This window comes from Mercenaria mercenaria, chromosome 10 (genome assembly GCF_021730395.1).
Source record: "Mercenaria mercenaria strain notata chromosome 10, MADL_Memer_1, whole genome shotgun sequence".
In the NCBI taxonomy this organism is placed as follows: domain Eukaryota; kingdom Metazoa; phylum Mollusca; class Bivalvia; order Venerida; family Veneridae; genus Mercenaria; species Mercenaria mercenaria.
The window spans coordinates 5,722,089-5,746,588 of NC_069370.1; the positions used below are offsets into that span (position 1 = coordinate 5,722,089).

The window sequence follows — 24,500 nt, forward strand, 5'->3', positions numbered from 1 at the left end:
AACATTTTCATTTTTGTTGTGTGTGGGCGAGATTTGGGGTTTCCACTTTTCTATGTTAAGAAACCTGAAACATGTGACTGACCTCCTGGGTTTTTGTCAAACTCGGGTTAGTGCTATTGTTTTCCATGGTGATTATTTTCTTCGTAGTCATGCTTGGTTGGCAACAAAAGTCTAAGTCTTGGCCACATCCGCCCTCACACTTCGCAACGTCCACCTTCATCTTGCTTCTATACTGTTCATCAAATATATAATCCACGTTTGGAACTCTGTTGCAGGTTAGAGGTTTCTCTACAATGATAGTATACATACAACCATAAGAAATATCTAAACTTTTGTAGTGTGTAATGTAATTAAGAAACCGCAAATGGTTCTTATTAGATTTATGTACGGTAAAATGACATTCTGAATCAATAAATAGCTACATACCAAATAACAATTAATTACGATTTCTGCTCATATCAACAATCTCAATAAAAAATATATGAGAAGTTTCAATTGGAAGCACAGAATACAACAGGGCGAATTAATAGCAGACTCAATTTGAGCCGTGTTATGGGAAAACCAACATTGTGGCTTTGCGACCAGCATGGATCGAGACCAGTCTGCGCATCAGCGCAGTCTGGTCAGGATCCATGCTGTTCGCTTTCAAAGCCTATAGCATTCAGAGAAACTGTTAGTGAACAGCATGGATCCTGACCAGACTGCGCGGATGCGCAGGCTGGTCTCGATCCATGCCGGTCGCAAACCCACTATGTTGGTTTTCCCATGGCACGGCTCATTTGGCTGAGTCTTTTTAAAAGAAGTACTTAAATATGCATCATCCTCGCGTACCCTTAGCACCGGCGGAAGAGGTGGAAAATTGAATGTTTTCCTTTAGCAAATCTATCTTACCATCGCAGGGTCCGTATTTGTAAACTTCGTGGTCACGCTTTTGCTGACAGGCCTTCCTTTGTAGCTGACACGCCGATGGATACGTGGTTGGTACAGGTTCTTCATCCGGGTGGATGATATATCCACAGACTTTCTCCACTCCTATATCTTTACATGTTGGACATTCGCATTCTGCCTCGCCCTTGTCGTTTACGATACATTCAGCAGATTTTGCCTTACAAGTAGCGGTATGGTTTTCGCATGGACTGCCTATATAAATGAACACACATGTAAAACGTCTTGGTTGTTGTCTAGGGTATTAATCATTGTCTACATTCATACATATACATTTTTATGCAGGAAGTAGTGTTTTCTGAAACATATTTTAAATAATATGGTTTTCAAGTCTCCCTAAGCCTTTACAACGAGAAAGCTTATCATAAATGCAGCGTATAACACTTCGTGCAATTTTGTTCGTTAAAGGCGGATAATCACATTTTGGTCAAGTAATATATTCCGTTAAAAACTTTAATATTAAATCATTTAAAATCAGATATGTTTACCAAGTGCTTAATTCATGTAAGATTTTCACTAGAAGTAATTTTGAATTATTCATTTTCCTACCCTCTTTGCTCAACCAGTATAGCTAAAGACTTGGGGATGATATCAATATAAAACTAGAGATGCTTTTGAGAAAAGCGCATGTCTCCCATAACTGCCCCTATGAAAAATGTCTAGTTTCTCTAGATGGTTTAGACGAGTGGATCCAATTAGATGGTCTGGACGAGCGGATCCAATCAGTAATTCAAGGGACATAATTCAAAAGTGCCTGGGCGGAGTTGGCTAGTTATCACACTTGGCTGAGGTCTTATGGTCAAACACTTTTTGTTCAAGTTTGGTGAAGATCTGATGAGAAATGTTCGGCTTAGAGAGCGGAGTAAAAAGGCTAATTTTTCGGTAATTCAAGCGCCGTAGCTGCAAAATGCTTAGCCCGATTTGGTTCGTTATCGAACATGACCGAGGTCTCATGGTCAAACACATTTTGTTCAAGTTTGGTGAAGATCGATGAGAAATGTTTGACTTAGAGTGCGGACAAGAGTAAAAAGGCTGAATTTTCGGTAATTCAAGGACCTAACTCCAAAATGCCTAACCGATTTGGCTAGTTATCGATCTTGGCCGAGGTCTTATGGTCAAACACATTTTGTTCAAGTTTAGTGAAGATCGGATGAGAAATGTTCGACTTAGAGTGCGGACAAGAGTAAAAAGGCCGATTTCTGGTAATTCAAGGGCCATAACTCCAATATGCCTGGACTGATGTAGCTAGTTATCGAACTTGGCCGAGGTCTTGTGGTCAAACACATTTTGTTTAAGTTTGGTGAAAATTGGATGAGAAATATTCGACTTAGAGTGCGGACAAGCTTTGTGACAGACAGACAGGAGTAAATCAATATGTCTCCCACACCACTGCGTGAGACATAAATACTGTTGAAAACGGCTTTAAACAAACAAACAAACTTAGAAAGTTGCTTTATGTTAGTGTATGGTCAGTGCAGTTAGTTTGAAAATTTCTTAATGAGTAGGGGCCTGCGTGGCCGAATAGTTAAGGTCGCTGACTTCAAATCACTTGCCCCACATCAATGGGGGTTCGAGCCTCACTCGGGGCGTTGAATTCTTCATATGAGGAAGCCATCCAGCTGGCTTACGGAATGTCGGTGGTTCTACCTGGGTGCCCGCTCGTGTTAAATAATGCACGGAGGGGCACCTGGGGTCTTCCTCCACCATCAAAGCTGGAAAGTCGACGTATGACCTAAAATTGTGTCGGTGCGACGTTAAACCCAAGCATCCATCCGAATGAGTACCAAAAACAACGAGCCTAACCTAAAACATCTGTCACAAGTGTAATGTCCGACCCGTGATGAACATCGGTCAGCCAATGTCTAAAACAGAGAACACGGAATCACTTGCCGTTTATGTTGTGGAGCCCCTCCCAAGATTTAATATATGAGGAAGCTATGTAGCTGGCATGCGGGAGGCTGTGGTCCAACAAATGTGTCTGCCCATGAAAATATTGCGGGACATCAGGATTTTTATCTTTAAAATAGAGAACAAGAAAGACGCTGCGTCTCAAAACATGCATAAGTGGAACACATACCTGGGCAGGGGTCTTCGTAACAATCAGCATGAGCAACAAGTGGGTACTTTTGTTGGAACTCCTGAGTGATATATCCTTCCCTTGATCTCGTCATTGTTCCTTTTCCGCAAGTAACATTGCATTCGCTCCAAGGGGTCCATGGTCCTGTGTGTAGGTCTACAAATTCAAAAGTAATGATCATACTGGTACTGTTAAACAGGCCGGGTTTGATTTACGATTTTTCTGAACTTTAAGACTATGATGCGGAATTTTTCATTATCATATTAAATCTAAATTGTACATTGGCCTTCGTAGTAGAGTGGTTATAGTCACTAACTAAATTGTATGCTTTCCGTTCATTGTGAATGATCATCAATATAAAAGAAGGAATAAAAGTATCATGACCAGATAATTAAGCAAAATCGTTTAGAAACTATCCTTAACATGCTGTTTATAACGACAGTTTTATAAACGAAATAACACGTTTGAGACTTGCACGTGCACGTGCTAATTTTTATCATACATAACTTATTCAGCATCTAAGTTATAAAATTTCATATCACAATGATTTTTTTAACAGAAATAGACATAACTATTTATAAAACAATTATAAACTTTAAATTTTTGAAGTGTCAAATCGTTATGTTCATATATTACGTGATAATTTCTGTTATGGACTCAACGTACCTCCATTTTTATCCTCACATACTTGCACATTTACTTCAAGTTCCGCTTCGGCGTCAAACTGGCATTGTATTTTCTTAAAAATGCATTTGTTTACGTAAATTATACCATTGGTCGCACACACTTTATCTAAAATTCAACAAATAGCAAGTGAATGAGTACTTCACAACTTCTTCATCCCACACAGATATTTAATACAGACTCTTGAATAAATGCATTCTGTATAGGTGTTAAATTTTATAGATGTATGGAAATAATATTTAAGATTTAGCAGTATATCACAAAACAACAGATTTTTTGAACGAATGAACAGCATCCTGACACACAACTTATCTGTCCAATACATGTTTTACTGTTCTGTCCCACAGAGTTGGATACTTAAAATATTCTGAATGAGTTGTCCCCCTTTAAATAAGAATGTCATTTGTAAACAAATAAATGTAAACAATCGTCAAAAACGATGTTTTACTTAGTTATGTAAAGTTTAAACACTCGCACGATGTTGCAAATGCATCAAAACGAAGACGTGTAACAGCTTTTAAAAAATGGTGTTTTTAAACTTGCTGAACTGTCCAGAAGTGTGGCCCCTTCATGCAGTCCCTTTCCGGATTGCAATATATATATCAGTAAACTGACAATGGTTTTGTAGAATAATATAAATGTTTTATATGCCGTTAAATTTTCAGGTAAAACAATGCTTTCTTTCTATGATTTGATGACGTTCGAACTTTTTTCTCCGAAACATGGACCTATACCTTAATATATTGATGAAATGATTCTATGCTACGAAACTAATAACTATAGTATTTACCACTTTCAATGTCCTCGGGGTCACATTCCTTGCATTCACATGTTGGTGGTTGTGTTCCTTCCTCGTCATTACATTCCTGGTACTTTGGGCATATTTCTGTCCCTGTCGGACACTTCTCTGTATTGAAGTGTATAATATATTAATAATCCAAAATTACATCGACAATAATCAGTATACATGTATACCATATATGTAATCCATGACATGTGTATCATATATATTGTCCAGAATCACATATACACTCATCTGTATACATATATACCATGTATGTAATCCAGAATTACATTATAAGACAAATATCTATATACATGATTACACCATATATTACATAGACAAACATCTGTATACATGTATACCGTGTATATAACCCAGAATTACATTATAAGACAAACATCTGTATACATGTATATTATACACCATATACTTAGTGCAAAATTACATAGACAAACATCTGTATACATGTGTATCACATATTTTTTCTAGAATAACATGGACTTTTGTCTGCATACATGTAAGTAGTATACCGTTTTAATATGTTATCCAGAATAACACACATTTGTATCATATATATATATAATATAAAATTGCATGGACAAGCATCTTTATACATGTGAATCATCATATTTTTATCCAGAACTACATGGAAAATTATCTGTGTACATGTGTATCATATATAAACCCCTAGAACTACATGGACAAATAACATAAATAACTTTCATTTAGGGATCAAATTGACATTGGCTAGGAGCCGTAGAATACTACAGACCGAAAAACAGATGAACTCTCATTATATGTCTCAAAAGTGTAAAAACACAAAAGATTTTTTTTTGTCTTATTCAAATTGCGAAAAAAAAAATGCTTACGTTTGCATTTTCCGTAGTAGTCTACTTGGACACCAGAACGTCCTTCTTCACATGTTCTCACTACCATATCTTTGTAATTGTCGTAGTTTTCATGATCCGTCCCACATATCTAAACAGGACGGTAAGTGTATCACTTTCCTACTTAGATTTTCACTGATATTTCTTTGAGATTAAAAGTCGAACTTAGTTCGTAAACAATAGATATTTTTCTATTTCAGTTGTTATGCTGTACTAAATAACTAACTTCGATACACTGTTAAATGCACTCTTGCTCTGTGTATGTTAAAATGTTAATTCTTACGTATTAATGTAGGAAGTGTCTAGTGGTACGGACCCGTATCGGATTCTAATATGTGAGCAAAGTAATAACACACATTTGAGCCGTGCCATGAGAAAACCAACATAGTGGCTTTGCGACCAACATGGATCCAGACCAGCCTGCGCATCCGCGCAGTCTGGTCAGGATCCATGCTGTTTGCTAACAGTACCTATAATTCAAAACGGCTTTGAAAGCGAACAGCATGGATCCTGACCAGACTGCGCGGATGCGCAGGCTGGTCTGGAATATGTTGGTCACAAAACCACTATGTTGGTTTTCTCATGGCGCGGCTCATTTAATCATTTGACGACCGATTTACTGTATCATATAATAGGTAAAACCATTTCAGTTACCTTTTTATCCTCGTTGCATTTACCCCCAATACAAATGCAGCATTTTACATCATTGACGTCCTCCCAGGAACTCGACTCTATTCAAACAAAGACAATATTATTGCATGAGACACTAAACAGCACAATATTGGATTCAAATAGTTCTACACTTATTGCTCAGAAAATCATTTTCCCAAGACTCACAAGATATGTCTTTACTTGACATTTTGGTAACATTTTAATAATGAAATAATTGCTAAATACAATTTTCCATAGAAACTTCATTACAATCCGAGATCTAATCAACAACGTTTGGAAATGTTTCTTAAGATCTAGAGATAAATCTTTTTTTTAGAAATCGGAAATATCTGAAGGATCTCGGGAACGGGTAGATTTCTAGCCCAAGAAATATTGTGTACTGTTATCTCGAAATCTGGCCAACTATTTCCTGCAGGACTTTCCACGCGATTTCCTACGGGATTGCCCCCCCCCCCCCCCCCACGGTTTCCTGTGGGATTTTCCCCACGGTCTCCTGTGAATTTCCCCCAACGGTTTCCTGCACTATTCCCCCAACGGTTTTCTGCGAATTTCCCCCCACGGTTTCCTGCTGCTGGATCCCATCCCCCGTAAAAGTTTCCAGCGGTATTCCCACACGTTTCCCTGTGGGATGTCCTCCTATGTTTTCCTGCGGGATCCTTCCGCCCCACTTTATACGTAATGCGATGTAAAAGGCCACCCATGGGACATTTTTCGGAACATATATATATTTCAAAATCAGACCAGCAGTTTTTGTCGATTTTAGTATCGTACAGGAATAAAAATGACCACTCCCTTAGCTTCCATGTGATTATACAAATCCGAATAATTTAAATCACTACAGATGGATCAGTTTTGTGAAGTTATTTCAAAATTAGACCAGATGTTTTTGGTGGGAAAAATTCTTAAGTTTAACCTCACACGGGGCACCTCCCCCGCTCTCCCCTATCCCCGCATTTTTTTACGAATTGGTATTTAAAAAGAATGGTCACCGTAGAGGATTATTAAACAATTGTTAAAACAAGAGGGCCATGATGGCCCTATATCGCTCACCTGAGTACCATTAATTTAACCAAAATCAAAAAGAAAAAAGAAAAAATTCTTACAAGGTACAGATATGTCAAAATACACCTAAAAATTGGAGGTACCATCCATTTTGTACCACAGAAAAGTGGTCTCAGTTTTTCACCACAGCCAATAATAAACAAGAGGGTCATGATGACCCTGGATCGCTCACCTGAGTAATATGAGCTACATGTTTCAAATGTCAAACTGATGATAAAATATTAAGAAAGTCAGTAGGTCACATTAATGGTCAATGAAATTCAGTTTTACGATTTGTGTGCAAAACTGTGTATGTCATCAAAATTTCAAGGCTGTATCTTAAAAAACAAGAAAGTAGGTCAGTAGGTCAAGGTCAAGTGACATCACCAGGTAATTATAATTATAACAGTCTTGAAAATAGGATCAGATGATTTTTTAAGTATTTTCCTATATAATTCACATAATAACTAAGTGATCCCAGGGCAGGGCCTCTTTTAACCCCAGGGACATATTTTGAATAATTTTGGTAGAGGACTACTAGACAATGCATCCTACCAAATATCAAAAGCCTAGGTCGTATGGTTTCAGACAAGAAGATTTTTAAAGCATTTTCCTATATAAGTCTATATAAAACTTGGGACCCCCAGGGCAGGGCATCTTTTCACCCAAGGAGTACAATTTGAACAATTTTGGTTGAGGACCATAAGACAATGCTACAAACAAAATATCAAAGGTCTAAGTGTTGTGGTTTCAGACAAGAAGATTTTTAATCTTTTTTTTACTATATAAGTCTATATAAAACTTGGGACCCCCGGGGTGGGGCCATATTTGAACCTAGGGGGATAATTTGAACAATCTTGGTAGAGGACCGCTAGATGATGCTACATACCAAATATCAAAGCCCTAGGCCATGTGGTTTTGTACAAGAAGATTTTCAAAGTTTTCCCTAAATAAGTCTATATAAACCATGTGACCCCCGGGGCGGGGCCATATTTGACCCTAGGAGGATAATTTGAATAATTTTGGTAGAGAGCCACTAGATGATGCTACACACCAGATATCAAAGTCCTAGGCCCTGTGGTTTTGGACAAGAAGATTTTTAAAGTTTTTTCTTTCGGTTGCCATGGCAACCACAGTTCTGCATGGAATTCAATTCTTTGAATAATTTTAAAAGGGGACCACCCAAGGATCATTCCTGTGAAGTTTGGTGTAATTATGCCCAATGGTTTTCAAGAAGAAGATTTTTTTAGAAATTGCTGACGGACACACGACGCACGTCGGACGACTGACGACGGACGACGCACTATGGACGACGGACATCAAGCGGTAACAATAGCTCACTTTGTCACTTTGTGACAGGTGAGCTAAAAAGGTATTCAAATTAGGTCATCAGTTTCTGAGAGGAAAGGTTTTATTATTCACCAGATAGGCACTAACAGAAAAGTAGGCAAGCCCCTACTGGCAATGTTTTTTCGCGAATCTATATACTAGAAAAGGACCATTTCTGTAAAATTATTTATGATATTTGCAAGTGGTTGGTGCTATTTCTAATTTTAGCTTTCGTGGGAACATCTTCGAAAGAATATCCATGCCGCCAAATTCCATCACTTCTAGCAAATGTTTCCGGGAAAATGTCTTTTAAGGAAGGTGGTCTGCCATGTGATGGACAGTGAATTACCATAAAAGCCCCACCCGGGCACTGACTGATAGCCCAACCCCGGGCACTGACTGCTAGCCCCGGCCCGGGCACTGACTGTTAGCCCAACCCCGGGCACTGACTGCTAGCCCCAACCCGGGACCTGACTACTAGCCCCACTCCGGGCAATAACTGCTCAGCTGATCTAAAATGTGCGTGACACCAACGGTGTGATATCTTGTAACAAGATTTGCTTATCAACATTTGCAATTACTTTTTGATATTATTTCTTCCAGTGCAAAAAAATGTAAGCATTTTGATACGGGAAATGGTACACATCCAAGAACCAGAGACAAACAACTAAAGTCTGTCCCACCTAGGGTCTTATTCCGCCAGCAAAAGCTGAAAAGTCTTACGCGAAAATTACACATTCAATAGTTAAATGACTATAAGAACCGCCTCATGGTTTGACGACTGTAGGCCAGCATGTTCTTTATTTTTTTTATAGTTTCAAGGGCATTGTGATCTTGACCTTTTACCTACTGACTTGCTAAACATTATTGTCATCTCCTGGCTACAGGCAATCACAATATGAAGTCGGATGATTTCAGACCAAAGTATTCTTCAGTTATCGATCAGAAATCGATTTTCAGTACAAGGCCACTGTTACCTTGATCTTTGACCTACTGAATGAACTCTTAAAAACATTAAGGTAGTTTACCTACCTATACTAAGTGTGACAACTATCAGCCAAAGAGTATTTATATATTTGTGAAAAGCCAATTTTCAGCTTATGGTCACTGCGACTTTGATCATTGACCTACTGAATTCTAAAACGATATGGTCATATGTTGACCATAGGTAATCATCCTTTAAAGTTTGTCGACTGTATGCTAAAGTATTTTACGTTACTGGACGGAAACCGATTTGCAGCTCAAGATTAACGTCGCTTAACAAAATGTTCTTCAGCTATCAATCGAAAACCAAGGGGACGGAGGGACAGACGGACGGTGCAGTTACTATGTACCATCCCATCTTTTGAAGATGAGGAGTAGGAGGAGGAGGGGCATAAAAAGTAAGCTAGTATGTTACACTGATTTTTTATCCGATTCATTGGTCACGTGACAGGTGTTTCTCCTCCCCCCCCCCCCCCACCCCTCCTCCCTTAAGTTGGTAAATTTCAAATAAAAATGATACACAGCTTGAAAAAGACATTGCCAAACAGGTTAAAACCTGATATCCCACAGAAAAAGGGAAGTGAATATCCTTTGTAGTAGAGTGTACTCTGCCGTGTAATAATCGCAAGACGAAAACAATTTCAAAATGTCAGCCATTGACATGTTAACTGATTTCAAAGAAAAATAATATGTGCAATGACATCTGCAAACAACAAAAAAAAACCCCTGAAAATTCATAGCATTTGTCATGTGTTGATTAAACGGTGTTATTTAATACATGTAGATATATAACTAGTATACCTCAGTCGGTTTGGTGATGAGCAACGTAATACGTTCAACGTAATTTCCATTTGATTTGCATCTTATAGTTTATCCTAATCTAACTGCAAAAAACCTGTACAATATTGAAAGTTTCAGGATTATTTTTCAAACGTTAAATCTAATAACCACTATAACTAACTCAAACAAGTGTTGGTAGATTTTGTCTGAAGGGTAGTTTTTGAATTCGACCACACGCACAATCGGTATAATTTAGATATGCACTTACTGACACATGTTCCGTTTTTCTCCTTGTACCCAGAACAACAACGACATTCGTGTCTCCCTTTTTTGTCAACACACTTGCTGTTCTCACCACATAAAGTTATATTGCGTAGTCTAGCTAGAGCACATTCATCAATATCTGTAACACAAAAAAACAACAATTTTTGTTTCGTTAATTCAATTGAGCCGCGCCATGAGAAAACCAACATAGTGACATTGCGACCAGCATGGGCTTCCAACGCCTATTGCAATTAGAGAAACCGTTAACGAACAGCATGGATCCTGACCAGATAGCGCGGATGAACAGGAGATAGGTGAACAGATGCATTCTAACAGAGCTATCTATGTTGCTACCTGCAATGTAATTGGTTCTAATCCAAAATGTTGGAACATGTAATGCAATTATCCTCCGTGTTAGAACCTGTAATTACTAACCCTCTATATTACAACTAGTAATGTAATAACCACATTGTCTTTATTACAACTGTAATGCGATAGTCTTCTCAATTACAATGTGTAATGTAATACTCCCCTATATTACAAAGTGTAATAATTTTCACTGTTACAAGTGTATTTGTAATAACCAACAATGTTACAACGTGAAATGTAATAACCCTCTGTGTTACAACGTGTGATGATATAACCTTTTATGTTACAACATGTAATGTAATAATCCTCAATAACAAGACAACTACCTTGGCAGATTTTGCCGGACTTCACAAATCCACGATTACACTCGCACCTGTGTGATCCGATTTCATTGACGCATTTTGAATCAGGAGGACAGGCATCAAGCCCTATTGTGTTACACTCGTCAATTTCTGAAAGGCAGTAAGATATTAATTTAAAAGCACAACTGAATGATAATTCAAAATACTTCAACAAAATCCTTGATTGTATATACTCTCATAAAAAAAGAAATCTTACAATATACGCGCGCCAAATTAAAATGCAAACCAGAAATATATACTTACCTTTTTCAACATAAACAGTGTAAATTCATCGAAACTGTACATCATATCCTCTGTTAAATAAACATACTGGACATAGGTCGAAGCACATCAAGGCCTCAACCTAGATGCCAAATTGTTTGGAAGGACAGAGTGAATAAAAAAACTAAAATGTTCCGGTAAAAATTTGTAAACTAGTTCAATCATTCAACCATTGTTTCATTGGTAACCGTTCATTTTAGGGAATGGAAACAAAACAGACGATAATTCCACTATATCTAAATCATCTTCAGTAATAAAAGACAAAAATGGTATCAGAATAGATCTGAGACACTGGACTTTATTTAATTCGCTGTATTTTCATACATAAACTGATATGCATACACATGCATATTAATGAAAGTGCTATAAATTGAAGTAAAAATAACATTTTCTTATGTATCTATTCAAAGTCCCTCGGAGTTTTAATAGTGATTTTTACTCTGATGGTATGCAGTTTACTCTACAATGACAGAAGAAATTTTATACCTTACACTCTAAACAAATCAATTTATTATAAGCCTTGTTTGATTCTGTCAAAAATTCGGCTTTTATTTCACAAGTAAATATAAATAGGCAGAAAATAATTCCGTATTGTACCTTTTTATTGTACGTTACCGGACTACTTTCAATTGATATGCATGATCTGACACAGTTCTATAAATTGCGCACATAAAAACTTCACTCAGTTCTGTTTTAACATCAATAAACATAGAAGATTTCGATCGATAACAAAACAACAAAAACAAAGGTGGATGTATATAATAAAATGGTCATTGTAACAGTAGTTAGGCCTGGAATTTGGAATTCGGCTCTTGCGGATTTTGCAAGGAAGGATCACACTCGGCTCTTGTGTGCCTCTTGAGATCCGATCCGCCAAAATACACTCGAGCCGAATACAGCATGTCAGATCGAGCTACTATTATAAAAAGCTCTGTCGTATTCAAAATATATTGTTGACAATTCAGCCTGATATATATTTAAACACAACCATGTTCAGTGGTAACGTATTTTGAAATTCAGAAATGGAAACTCGTACTGCTTGAAGAAATAACTTGACAATACTTCTGTTTCGAGAATATTGCAATAAAATAAGAGTTTTTAAATGGTAACGTAAATGTATGAAGTGTGTTAAACTCCTATAATCATCAATTTACAGATGGCAATTTATCTTACAATTTCATTCTGTTTGGGGAATAGCTAACTTCTCAGGATGTTGGTTGTTGCACTGGTTCATTTTTATTCAAGTAAGATAATTTACATAATGTAGAGTAAACTATTACCTTCAGATAGTATGTTTCCCATTAGAAATAAAAGTCTTCTAACGGAAAGGACAATTGTCATAATTACTACTATAAGGACCACAATGTTTAGATAGAATCTTAATCGAAGTATATGTTTATTCTCAAAATAAGCTACTATATATAAGTCAGGTTTCATGAAAAAATCTTTTTCTTTAAAGTTCATAAAGGAAATATCTTTTGTGACAGACACATGGACAGACAGAAAAACGAACAGACAGATAAAGGAACAACCAAATTAAATGATCTGCATATTCTAGATGAGCCGCACCATGAAAAAATCAACATAGTGCATTTGCGACCAGCATGGATCCAGACCAGCTTGCGCATCCGCGCAGTCTGGTCAGAATCCATGCTAGTCGCTTTCTATTGCAATTAGAGTAACTGTTAGCGAACAGCATTGATCCTGACCAGACTGCGCGGATACTGGTCGCACTCTGTTGGTTTTCTCATGTGGCGGCTCAGATGTTGTTTTTTTTCTATGCCAAAGGATGAATGACAACATCTCTTGTACTTTTAACGGTTACTATTAAAGGTATTACATGATCCCACTTCGTGTGACTAAAAGTCAGGCTGGATGTAGGCGAAGTGTGTCTGGGGAAAGGGGGATGGCAAACCAATAAGCAATACATGTAACACCGGTAGAGGACTAAACAGATATCCATGGTAATCGTTTCTTGTTACCGGCAGAGTATATATGCACAACGATTTACTTCTCTTCCGCAGTTTCTGAAAGCAATTTTTCGCTTTAGTCATATTTCAAGTATTTTTCTAAATATTTGATTGGTTTAAAGACATAACCTTGGATAATGTAAATTAATTTCTGACCTTTGCAATTTCCACAATCGCCAATAAAACCCATTTTACAGACGCATTCATAGTTGTTCTCTGTTTGAAGATTGCGTATACACGTTTCGTTCACACCACACGGGCTCTCGGGTTCACATGGATCCGCTGAAAAGATAATTGTTCATACTTGAAATAAAATACTAAGTAAAAACATTTGCATAAAATCGTTTGATAGAAACACAGTGAAATAGTTTTCTGAGTTCATATACATACAGCGCTGTGAATCCAATCCCTAGTCTATGGGTCGCATTTGTCCTATGAAAATCATACCACTCGATATTTCTACTGAGGTCCCCGCCCTGGCATATAACTAAAGTACCCGCCCTTATCAACTTAAGTATCTTCCCTAGTCTACTGTGATAACAGGCATCTACATTTACCTTTCAAACTGGCAAGCTGAGGTTTCTCGCGGGAAATTGACCCATGCTCTGGGGTCAGTTAGGGGAAACTAAACCCAATCCCCTGCAACCATGCTTTCTTTGACAAATCAAAATGGATTTAATCAATTGTAGTAGCGGGTCCACACATGGCTGCGCGGTTTAAGAGAATATAGTGCTTGAAGATACTTCTTTTCATAGCTATGTCAGCATTTTTAAGACAACTCAGAATAATATGGACATTCATGATACATACCACTCCAGAAACATTTCTGTGAAGTTATTTAAGAATCGCCCCCAGTGGTTAGGAGAATATGATGTTTGAAAATATTTTGTTTTAGCTCTGGCAGCATATTTCAGACAATTCAGGATATTATGAACATTCATGGTACATATAATTATACTCCAGAAACATTGCTAACATATGAGCCCCGCCATGAGAAAACGAACAAAGTACGTTTGCAACCAGCATGGATCCAGACCAGCCTGCGCATCCGCGCAGTCTGGTCAGGATCCATGCTGTTCGCTGACGGTTTTACTTATTGCAATAGTCCTTGAAAACAAACAACATGGATCCTGACCAGACTGCGTGGATGCACAGGCTTGTATGGATCCATGCTGGTCACAAACGCGCTTTGTTCGTTTTCTATTGGTGCGGCTCAAATTATTTCAACATTACTTGAACATTCATGGTATATATACACCCCAGAAACATTTCAACGTATACTTACGAACACAGGAAATGATGCCATCACCGTAGAGAGGGTCATTACAGTGACACCCAAATATTCCATTTTTCACAGTACATGTGGCATTTTGGTGACACGTAATTGTTTCCACGTCGGTGAAGGAGTTGTTACCCTCACAAGTAATTTTTTCTTGACACCCAGTACTTGTAATCTCTTCGCCTTTCTAAAAAATAATATTGATTTTTGTACATTCTGTCTATTCAGGCTGACTTACGACTCTAATATTTTTTTTATATTCTGCCCTCTCAGGTCTTGTTTTTTTTTATATTCTATCTATTCAGTTTGAACAACGGCTCTCTTGATTTTTTAATATTCTACCTACCCAGTTTGACTTACGACTCTCTTGATGTTTTAATATTCTACCTACCTAGTTTGACTTACGACTCTCTTGATGTTTTAATATTCTACCTACCCAGTTTGACTTACGACTCTCTTGATTTTTTAATATTCTACCTACCCAGTTTGACTTACGACTCTCTTGATTTTTTAATATTCTACCTACCCAGTTTGACTTACGACTCTCTTGATTTTTCTGTTCCGTCTAATCAGAAAGTCGTAAGAGTCTAGAACTATCTCTACAGTGAGATTCATACCTCAATGGAACGATGATGCAAAACAAATGTAAATAAGCTACTTATACACAGAGTTTACTTTATGTTGTTACAGAAATCGGTGTGGCTTTATAATTATTATTATTATTATTATCATCATCATTATTATTCAGATTAAATACTCTTTAAATGCACACATGTAAAGCTATTGTACTAGCGTTTTCAGTCTCATAAAGTTATGAGTATATAATCCAGTGCAAAATGTAGCTTACATTGTACATGTTTTAAATTTGTTAAACTTGACCCAAAGGGACATAAAACATGTAGAATATTACTGTTTCAGTAACAGCAATAATTGTTCAATAAAAATGCATATCGGACCTTGTAGTATTTGTCGTCCTTCATACATCCACAATCCCCAGGAAGCACGCACTCATCGCCGCTCAAATAGTATCCCGGTTTACAAAAGCAACCCTCACGACACTCGGTGTCTTCCGTGGTTGCTTGTGTCGTTTGTTGCAGGTAATTAGTACACGTTAACGGAGGCTGACGTACACATTCTTTGTAATCCATCGTAAGACCGCAGTCGATAGCTGTATTAACAAGCATATTCGATGAATTGGTATGACTATCCCCAAACGAAAAGGGTTTGTGGGGAGGAATGGCAAAATATTATAACCGGTAAAAAGTTAACGATGTTATCAAGAAGCAAATAATTTCATTAGTCAAAATCAGTTTAACAAAATGAGTGTTTTAAGTGTACATAATAAATGTATGTTATGTTGATCCTGACTAATGAAATTATTTTGAATGGAAAAATTATGTTTACTGTAATAAGCTAAACTTTTAGAATTAGATGGAGTTATTTGAAATGTGAGCTTGAAGAGTAACTAGAATGAAATATTGTCTTTGTGTAGTTTGGCACCAAGTGTTGCTATTTAATAAGTTCAACAGATGTCCTTAAGAGAGCACAATCAAGTAAGATATCTTGAACATGGCTGGCGGCGGGGTGGGTGTGGATGTTGAATGTTTGAACAGTTTTTTTTAAAGGAATGGATTTTTTTTGGGGGGGGATGGTGGGGCGGGATGGGGGCGGTAGAGACCGGGTGAAGGAACAAAACGTCACATGTTGATTATAAATATTAATGGAAAATAAAAAAATGAATAAAAAAAATGTTGAGGTGGGGGTGGGGGTGGGGGTGGGGAGGGGCGCGGGAATGCATGATCGGGGTGGTGGGCATAACTGGCTGGAGTAGCGAGGTGGGGGAACGTGGGGGAACGGGGAACGGTACAACTTTGCATGTTGATAAATATTCATGGAAGTTTGAAAAAAATTTAAAATAAAGATGAAAAAAAATGTGGGGGCGGGTAGTGGAGGGAGGGGTGTGACCAAGGCAAGGGGGTGCCCAGGTGTGGGTACTCAACTTCACATGTTTATAATAAATGTTCATAGAAAAGAATGAAAGAAGTTTAATGAAATTCTACCGATATGGCTCCTGACGTGGAATTTTCGTTAAATCAAGGGCAATAACTCTAAGGAAAATTGACCAGTTAAAAACAAAATGACGGGCATTATCGAAGTTAGAAGAATATTGGTTAATATCTATTACAAGTTTATTGAAATTCTACGAGCTTGCTACTGAAAATGGCTGCAGACATGTATTTCTTTTTATTAAATCAAGGACAATAACTCTAAGGAAATTGACCAATCTAATAAAAAAAAACTTGACGGGCATTATCGCAGTATGTTGGTTCATGTTTATTTCAAGTTTTATGAAATTCTACCCGCTAGTTATTGAGAAATGGTTGCGGACCGACGGACGGACGCAAAGGACGGACAACGCCATTTCAATATCCCCCTCCCGACTTCATCGGCTGGGGATAAAAAATTAGACCACCGCCGAATAACATGGACTTTTGCCGGTTTTATTCTAAAACATGTTTATTCTAAAACATGCTTACAGGCATCTTTCAGCGAAATCATTTATCAGATTTGCTTGTGTTCTTAAACCTCAAGAAGGTAAATGGATCGCTCTTCGCTGAGTGTATTAATTGTTGTGCTCATGCTCATCGTCATTAGGGCATGCAAATATATAAAAACTGTCATTCTCAAATTATGGCAACGTTTCTTTGTTCTCTGCGTACATTAGTTGTTGTTTTTGTCTTTTTTTGTTGTTGTTCTTTTTAACCGGAACACAGTTGCATATGACTATTATAATAAAATACATAGTTGATTCTTGTTACATAGTGTTCACACAAGGAGTACTTATGCACCTGAGTCAGTTTCGAAAAAAAATGCTTTATAGAGTAAACATTTTGCAAAACTTACCACAAAAGTCTTCCGTTCTGAAACTTTTGACCTCGACCGAGGTTAAGGATGAGCATTCTGCGAGTAGATATTTTGCATGAGCGCATAAAGCTGTAAAAGAGATTGTGTTTTATAAATCACGTGACTAGATGTGACTGAAACCAATTCGACAACACTTGCTCACATTTAACCTTTCTTAGCTTATCATGGATAAAAAGTTGTAGTCCTGAGCAGTATGGTAAAACTTCATAGTTTTAAACTTGAGGTAAATTTGAGAGCCACATCATTCTACAAAGAGAACATGCGTCAAACATTCCATGTTAACAACAAGGTTCTCCGTCGTGTTTCCGACAGTTAAGTCTGTAAATCAAATCTCAAATCATAACCAGACAGTGTTTTATTTAAGAAATAATTTATAGCAAAAGAGTGTTTTAACACTATTTATGCACGATGGTTGGTTATACATCGGGCGTAATAATTTCACGAGGGCGCAGCCTGAGTAAAATTATTTGCACGACGTATTACCGCCCGAGTGTATAATTAAATTAAGTATGTGTGTGTTCGGGTTTAACGTCTTTTTAAACAATTTTTCAGTCATATAAACGGCGGTGTCTACTTGTAGCAGTGAGCACAATGCCCAACTTTATACTGCTGCCTCACTGAAATATCACGCCGTAGACACGTGGCATGATACCCCACCCAGTCACATTATACTGACACCGGGCTGACCAGTCCTAGCACTATCCCCTTAATGCTGAGCGCCAAGCAAGGAAGCTGCTATTACCATTTTTTTACGTCTTTGGTATGACGCGGCCAGGGATCGAACCCACGATCTCCCGCACTCGAAGCGGACGCTCTACCACTAGGCTACCGAGGCGGTATTTAAATTAAGTAAGATGATAACTTGTTCTATTTATTTTTTATCAGTTAACACCAATCTATGACTAACAATACTTGCTTGGAAATTATGTTTTAAGTATAAATTTGAAAGGCACGTGAAACTTTTTTTCCAGGACTTATTGCACCGACTTGTTTTAATGCTGATATCATAGCATGGAAGAAAAGCATTACAGCTCCAAGTTTCGACATGTATAGCTCTTGTCGCAAAAAAAAGATAAATACTTTGAGAGCGGAATTATGTTTTCAGGATCCTAACTTGCTATTCAGTTTTTTAACTTTATATCTCTGCCCTTTCCATGAGTAGCTGCAATTGGTCAGCTCGTTTCCCGTTTGCGACTAGACATTCGACTGACTTCCCCGCACTGCTCAGGTCTTTCCGGCGTCTTGCAAGTCAGGTAAAACAACAAATGGTTAACTTCTGTGTATGTATTTTGAAAATTGTGGTTAATAACAGTAAAGGTAGATACATACCACAAGAAAACTATCGCTATCTTATTTGGAAGGGGCCGTGGCGGGCGTATGCCGTAGTGTAGGGATAACGCATGCTTTTTTGTGTTATAACGTCTGCAGAATCCCGAGAGATTGGTTGGTGCCCGTGCCCGTAGGGCGAGGGCATCAACGTATCCCGAGGGATTCTGATGATGCTTTTTTTAAGAAAGAAACAGACTTTCAACCCACGTGACATCAAGCGTGTACAGTTTACACCGGTATTACGCTGTCACTTTAAAACGTTTTAAAGCTGTTTGTTCACTGGCAGTGTGACCATGCATTTAATCTTTATCCTGCTGCTGGAAAGTGGTTCTTACTTTGAGACCAGTCCTTGCAGGCTGATCATGGTGTGTTCTGTTCGCAATTCAGTCGGTTAATTTTCAGTGAACACCCTTTCAATTAACAAGATGCCCACGGGCAACATTTCGAGCCCGCCAGCTGTCATAAGGACTGTGAGTGACCGTTACCTTAGACCTAGGGACCTGGATCTTGCGCATGACACTCCGTCTTATAATGGTGAACATTCATGCCTAGTTACACCAAAATCCAACCATGCATTAAAAAATGCTCCGGCTGTGACCTTGACCTTTGAGATAGGAAAATAGGGTTTGCGCATGAAACTCCTAATTAAGGTTAACATTCATGCCAAATATAAACAAGATAGGGCCATGCATATTAAAGTTATGGTCCAGATAAAATCCGACGGACGCATGCACCTACGCAAGCACGACCCGACGCACACACATACACCTAACCGCCAAAAGTGGCGACTATGTCGAGCTCACCGCAAGCGCGCTCGACAATAAATGACACTGCCCAAGTTGATGGATGGACGAGTCCATTTTAGAAATTTAGCAGGCTAAAGGTAAAGTAGGATCGTTTTTACAAGTAAAATCAGCATACCTTCCTCAACATCTCCTTCGGCACGGCACACATCGTACACACAACTCACGTGGTATTTGTCTTTCATTTCAGGGTCTATATTGTTTAAACATTCCTATAAGCAAAATATATAGAATTCTTGATGCTGCCATTATACCGAGATTAATAAGCTGAGTATCAGACCCCAATTTCACGAAAAAAAAAACTTAAGTAATTACTTAGTTATTATTATTTAATATTGATTTTTTCTATAATAAAGTATTTATAGTTAAATTATACTATGGTTATAAGTATTTGTCTGCAGTGCATATTTCAGTCACACAAATATGATATTTCCATTTAAGCACGATATAACAAACTTAAGTATTTGCCAAAGTATATTTCTTATTTCTATACTTCGTTTTCTGTTAAATTCAGAATTGTTGTGTTTGGATCTATAAAATAGTTACAAACGGTTCTAATATAGATGAAAAAGGGAAAACAAGCATTTGAAATATTAGACTTTATAATAGCTAAAATTACCGTTTTCTTCGCGAAATTCGGGCCAGTTAAGTATTGCTTTACAATTTCAAGACATAAATGCCTTTAAACGCTCGCAAATAATTAAAAATGGCGAAATACAAAATAAAAAATTACATGTTTCCAGCTGTGCATATCAAAACAGAAACTAAAGGTAATTGACAGATTATGCTTCGCTTTTCCTACTTACCTGGAAATGTCTGTGTCTGCCGTATATCCTTTGGCACTGCTGCTTAGCAAACGCTTTCTTTTCATCTGTACACGGGTCAGGGGGGTTAGTGGCAGAACAGTTTGCAGCACATACCTGGTTGCTAGGATCTGTCCAGGACTGAGCAAACAAGGCAACATTGTCGGTCTGTAAAAATAAAAAACATATATTAGCTCTACAGGTCCTGATATAAACCGCTGTTACATTTATTATTTGTAGATATTCAACATTTGTTCACTCAGTCAATAAATAAAAAAATAAAAATAAAAAACAATCCTTTAATAAAACACTGTTGACGTCGATAGGCGGACACAACTGACTCGCCTAGCGTGCTATTTAAAAATGTAAGGTATTAACAAATTAATATTTCTCGGGATATTGATTTTTTTTAAATCGACAAACAGAGAAATGTTGGAACTGTTTTGCGCTGCATTCAACACAATATCTTGTTGATGAAAAGATTTAATGTGTTTTATGTCTTAGATATGTATCTACAGCTTTAAAAAATGACGCACTCGAACAAAAATAATTACTTTCCTACTTTCGAAAAAAAACTTCAACATGGTAACATTCTTTGATTTAATACATTATCTTAATAAGAGAAATTCACTCGATTTATTTGGATAGACGTGATTACAGTAATATCTTTTTTTCTAATGTGTATTAAATAAGATTGCTTACAACAGTTCCCTTAGTTTCATTGCACTCAGGTCCAACTACAAGATCATCGTCAGGATTGCCGTTATAGTCTCCACAAAGTCCACATGTTGTATTTGCAAAATCACCAGGCACAAACACCTGGAGGACGCCATCTCCGTCATACTTCACCTCGATACCAATGTTTGTCACTAACTCCTACATGAAGAAAACGTTTCCGAATTTAGATGCTTTTTTTGAAAAAAAAAAGGTTCAATGCTTATCTTTCAAAAACATGATTCATTATTAGATACTGATTGAAATCCAGATATTCTTCAGCAACTGTATTTATTTGGCTGAATAAACTAAATGCACATGTTTAACTGGAGTCATAAACATTCTTTCAGAAACAGTCATCCTTCCGCAGAGCTTAGCTTGACATATTTATATTGTATCACTGTTTGGTGTGAAATATCTTACGCATAACAAGTAGTCCTGTTTGTGCATAAACATTCATGATTATTTTAAATATACATGGCTATTTAGTAGTAATTGTTCATATTTACATATACGAAAATTAAGCATATTGTAACTTTAAGTAATAACTGTGTTTCAAGTTGCTATCCTTTGCCGACAACGTCGTAAAGCAAAGACATCTGTAACTATCATTTTTAAGCTGTAGGCAAATTATTCTGACCTGCTTTTAAACAAAAAACCTGTTTCTTATTACGTCATAGTTATCAAACTATTGTAACACAATCACGCTGGTTAAAAGTGTGCATTAATCTATCTTACGTTTACTGAGGTTCTAGCAAACAAGATGTAGTAGTTTTATTCAGCAAAATTTCAACTTCATTTCCTTGGAGTTCCAATTTTCATCAACACTTCAAGCTGCAGATATATTAATACAAACCAGAACCAATGCCAGGTCTGTGTTCAGACCCTATGTTGTTTTGTACACAGGAGATAACTGGGGCTATTCAAATTCTGTATAATTATTATGTCCCTTTTCTTCTCAAAACATTGGATCATCAAAGCCAAAAAAAAATATCAGTCAGAATATAAAACTGTAATGATTAAAAATTAAAAACAAAGATTATAAAGCCGGTAGCCAGACAGCACGTGCGAGACGACATAATCAGACTTACAAAGCGATTTTCTCCGATGGCGTAGAGCTTAAAGTCTTCGTGATTTAACCCCGAATTTTCTTGAAGACCATTAACTAATACTTTGTCCGGATGGAATTCAAATTTCTGTAAAAAGAAAGCATCGTTATACATCAATCATAGCCATTAAATCATAATCTTGTAATAACAGCTTAATCTTTAATTACACAAGTCATAAGAGTATTCTAAATTCTTTGATTTAAACAATAGCCCAAAACATACCGAGAACAACATAGCCTTTAAGAATTTGCAGTTTATCACCAAACAATAGGAATAACCGGTAAAAGAACAACATCTTTACCAACAAACTACCTGTCCAATCCATGTTTTAAAAATACTTTCTCGTCAGACTGGATACTTAGAATACATTTCAACAAGTTGTCCCCCTTTAAAATGAATATTAAAAATAGGTAATTGCTGAAAACTACGTTAAATTCAATAATGGAAAATTTCAATGCTGGGACGTATTGCGAATGCATCAAAACGAAGATATGTAACAGTTATTTGAAATTGGCGAGTGTAAAGAAGTTAAACTATACGAATGAGTGGCCATTATATATATTCCGTAACGTAGTAGAACGTATTAGCGTCTGATGGCCCTTTCACGCTTTTGTGGAATCAACATTTATTGCAAGAAATTCATTTTGAAAATATTTCTGAAATGTCTAGGTCTGCAGCTCCCAAATACGGAAATATCTTACATCCGAGGCATATAATGACACTTTCAGACAATATCAAAAAGGACCTTTTGAACGATTTGACGAAGTTCCAAAAATCTCCATATACCCTTGCTCCGTTACGAACCCCTGTGGGATTTGTCTTTAATCCGAGTTCAAATATTTTTTCATAGATGAAAAGCCGGCATGTCGTGCTAAAGCCCAGATATTTTCAAATCGCTAGAAAGTGCTGAAAATTGATTTCCCGTTCATCAAAAAAGGAAAAAGAAAAGAAGTCCACGCGCATACATTTAGACGGGGTGACTCCTGCGCGTGACCCCTACTATTGACCAATGCAAAAAGCGACTTTCGTTTTCAAATTTAGCGTGTATACTGTCATTTTCTCTGCTTCCGGAAAAAGCTGAAGGTCGTCTGATGTAAATTTTTGTGTTGTCAAAAACATAAATTTGCCTGGCGAGAGTGCATAAAATGTGCCGTTAGTCCTAAGGATATGCAATTCTTTTCCGGAATTCAACGTATATATCAGTAAATTGGCATGCTTTTGTAGAGCGATATTATAATAATACATGTTTTAAATGCTGTTCAAATTTCATGTTAAACAAATCTTTTTTCTGTTGTTTGATTTTGTCGGTTAAAAGTTCAAATGTCAAATGTCGTGCAGTACTGTATTCAATTTCGTTGGTAAAAAGTTCAACTGTCAATTATCGTGCAGTACTATATTTCAATTTAGTTGGTAAAAAGTTCAAATGTCAAATGTCGTGCTACTTATCATTGTTGGTAAAAAGTTACTGTAATTAATCGGCATACATTTCATCGTTGGTAAAAAGTTCAAATGTCAATTATCGTGCAGTACTATATTCAATTCGTTGGTAAAAAGTTAAAATGTCAAATGTCGTGCAGTACTATATTCAATTTCGTTGGTAAAAAGTTAAAATGTCAATTATCGTGCAGTACTATATTCAATTTCGTTGGTAAAAAGTTCAAATGTCAAATGTCGTGCAGTACTATATTCAATTTAGTTGGTAAAAAGTTAAAATGTCAAATGTCGTGCAGTACTATATTCAATTTCGTTGGTAAAAAGTTAAAATGTCAAATATCGTGAGTACTATATTCTATATATCATTCGATTGTAAAAGTAAAAGTTAAATGTCAATTCGTGAAGTACTATATTCAATTAATGTTGCGTAAAATGTTGAGTATAATGTCAAATGTCGTGCAGATACAATAACATTCAATTCGTTGGTAAATTCAATGTCAATTCGCAGTATATTTTAATTCGTTGGTAAGTCAAATGTCAAATGTCTGCAGTACATCTTTTTAGCAGCGGCTATTTTTCAATTCCGTGATAGTCATTCATGTCGTCAGCAAGACTTCGTTTTTAGCGAATATTGTACGTCGAATGTTGAAATCGTAGACGATTTTCAGCTGTTCTTCGATGATGCTAATGTTAAA

At 37.0% G+C, this 24,500-nt stretch overlaps 1 protein-coding gene across 1 annotated transcript in view; it reads right to left on the reverse strand.

Annotated features, from left to right (window-relative positions):
* LOC123560993 (uncharacterized) overlaps positions 1–24,500 on the reverse strand; it is a 164,841-nt gene that overhangs the window by 3,110 nt on the left and 137,231 nt on the right. The window contains exons 40-56 of the mRNA XM_053552200.1: positions 22,354–22,458; positions 21,251–21,424; positions 20,552–20,716; positions 19,864–19,957; positions 17,593–17,682; positions 15,645–15,856; positions 14,695–14,875; positions 13,566–13,691; positions 11,143–11,268; positions 10,452–10,586; positions 6,032–6,108; positions 5,360–5,468; positions 4,497–4,613; positions 3,689–3,814; positions 3,023–3,178; positions 892–1,140; positions 83–288 (exon numbers count right to left, since the gene is read on the reverse strand). Coding sequence (XP_053408175.1) covers positions 83–288; positions 892–1,140; positions 3,023–3,178; positions 3,689–3,814; positions 4,497–4,613; positions 5,360–5,468; positions 6,032–6,108; positions 10,452–10,586; positions 11,143–11,268; positions 13,566–13,691; positions 14,695–14,875; positions 15,645–15,856; positions 17,593–17,682; positions 19,864–19,957; positions 20,552–20,716; positions 21,251–21,424; positions 22,354–22,458 — 2,448 coding nt within the window. The remainder of the gene's footprint in view (positions 1–82; positions 289–891; positions 1,141–3,022; positions 3,179–3,688; positions 3,815–4,496; positions 4,614–5,359; positions 5,469–6,031; positions 6,109–10,451; positions 10,587–11,142; positions 11,269–13,565; positions 13,692–14,694; positions 14,876–15,644; positions 15,857–17,592; positions 17,683–19,863; positions 19,958–20,551; positions 20,717–21,250; positions 21,425–22,353; positions 22,459–24,500) is intronic.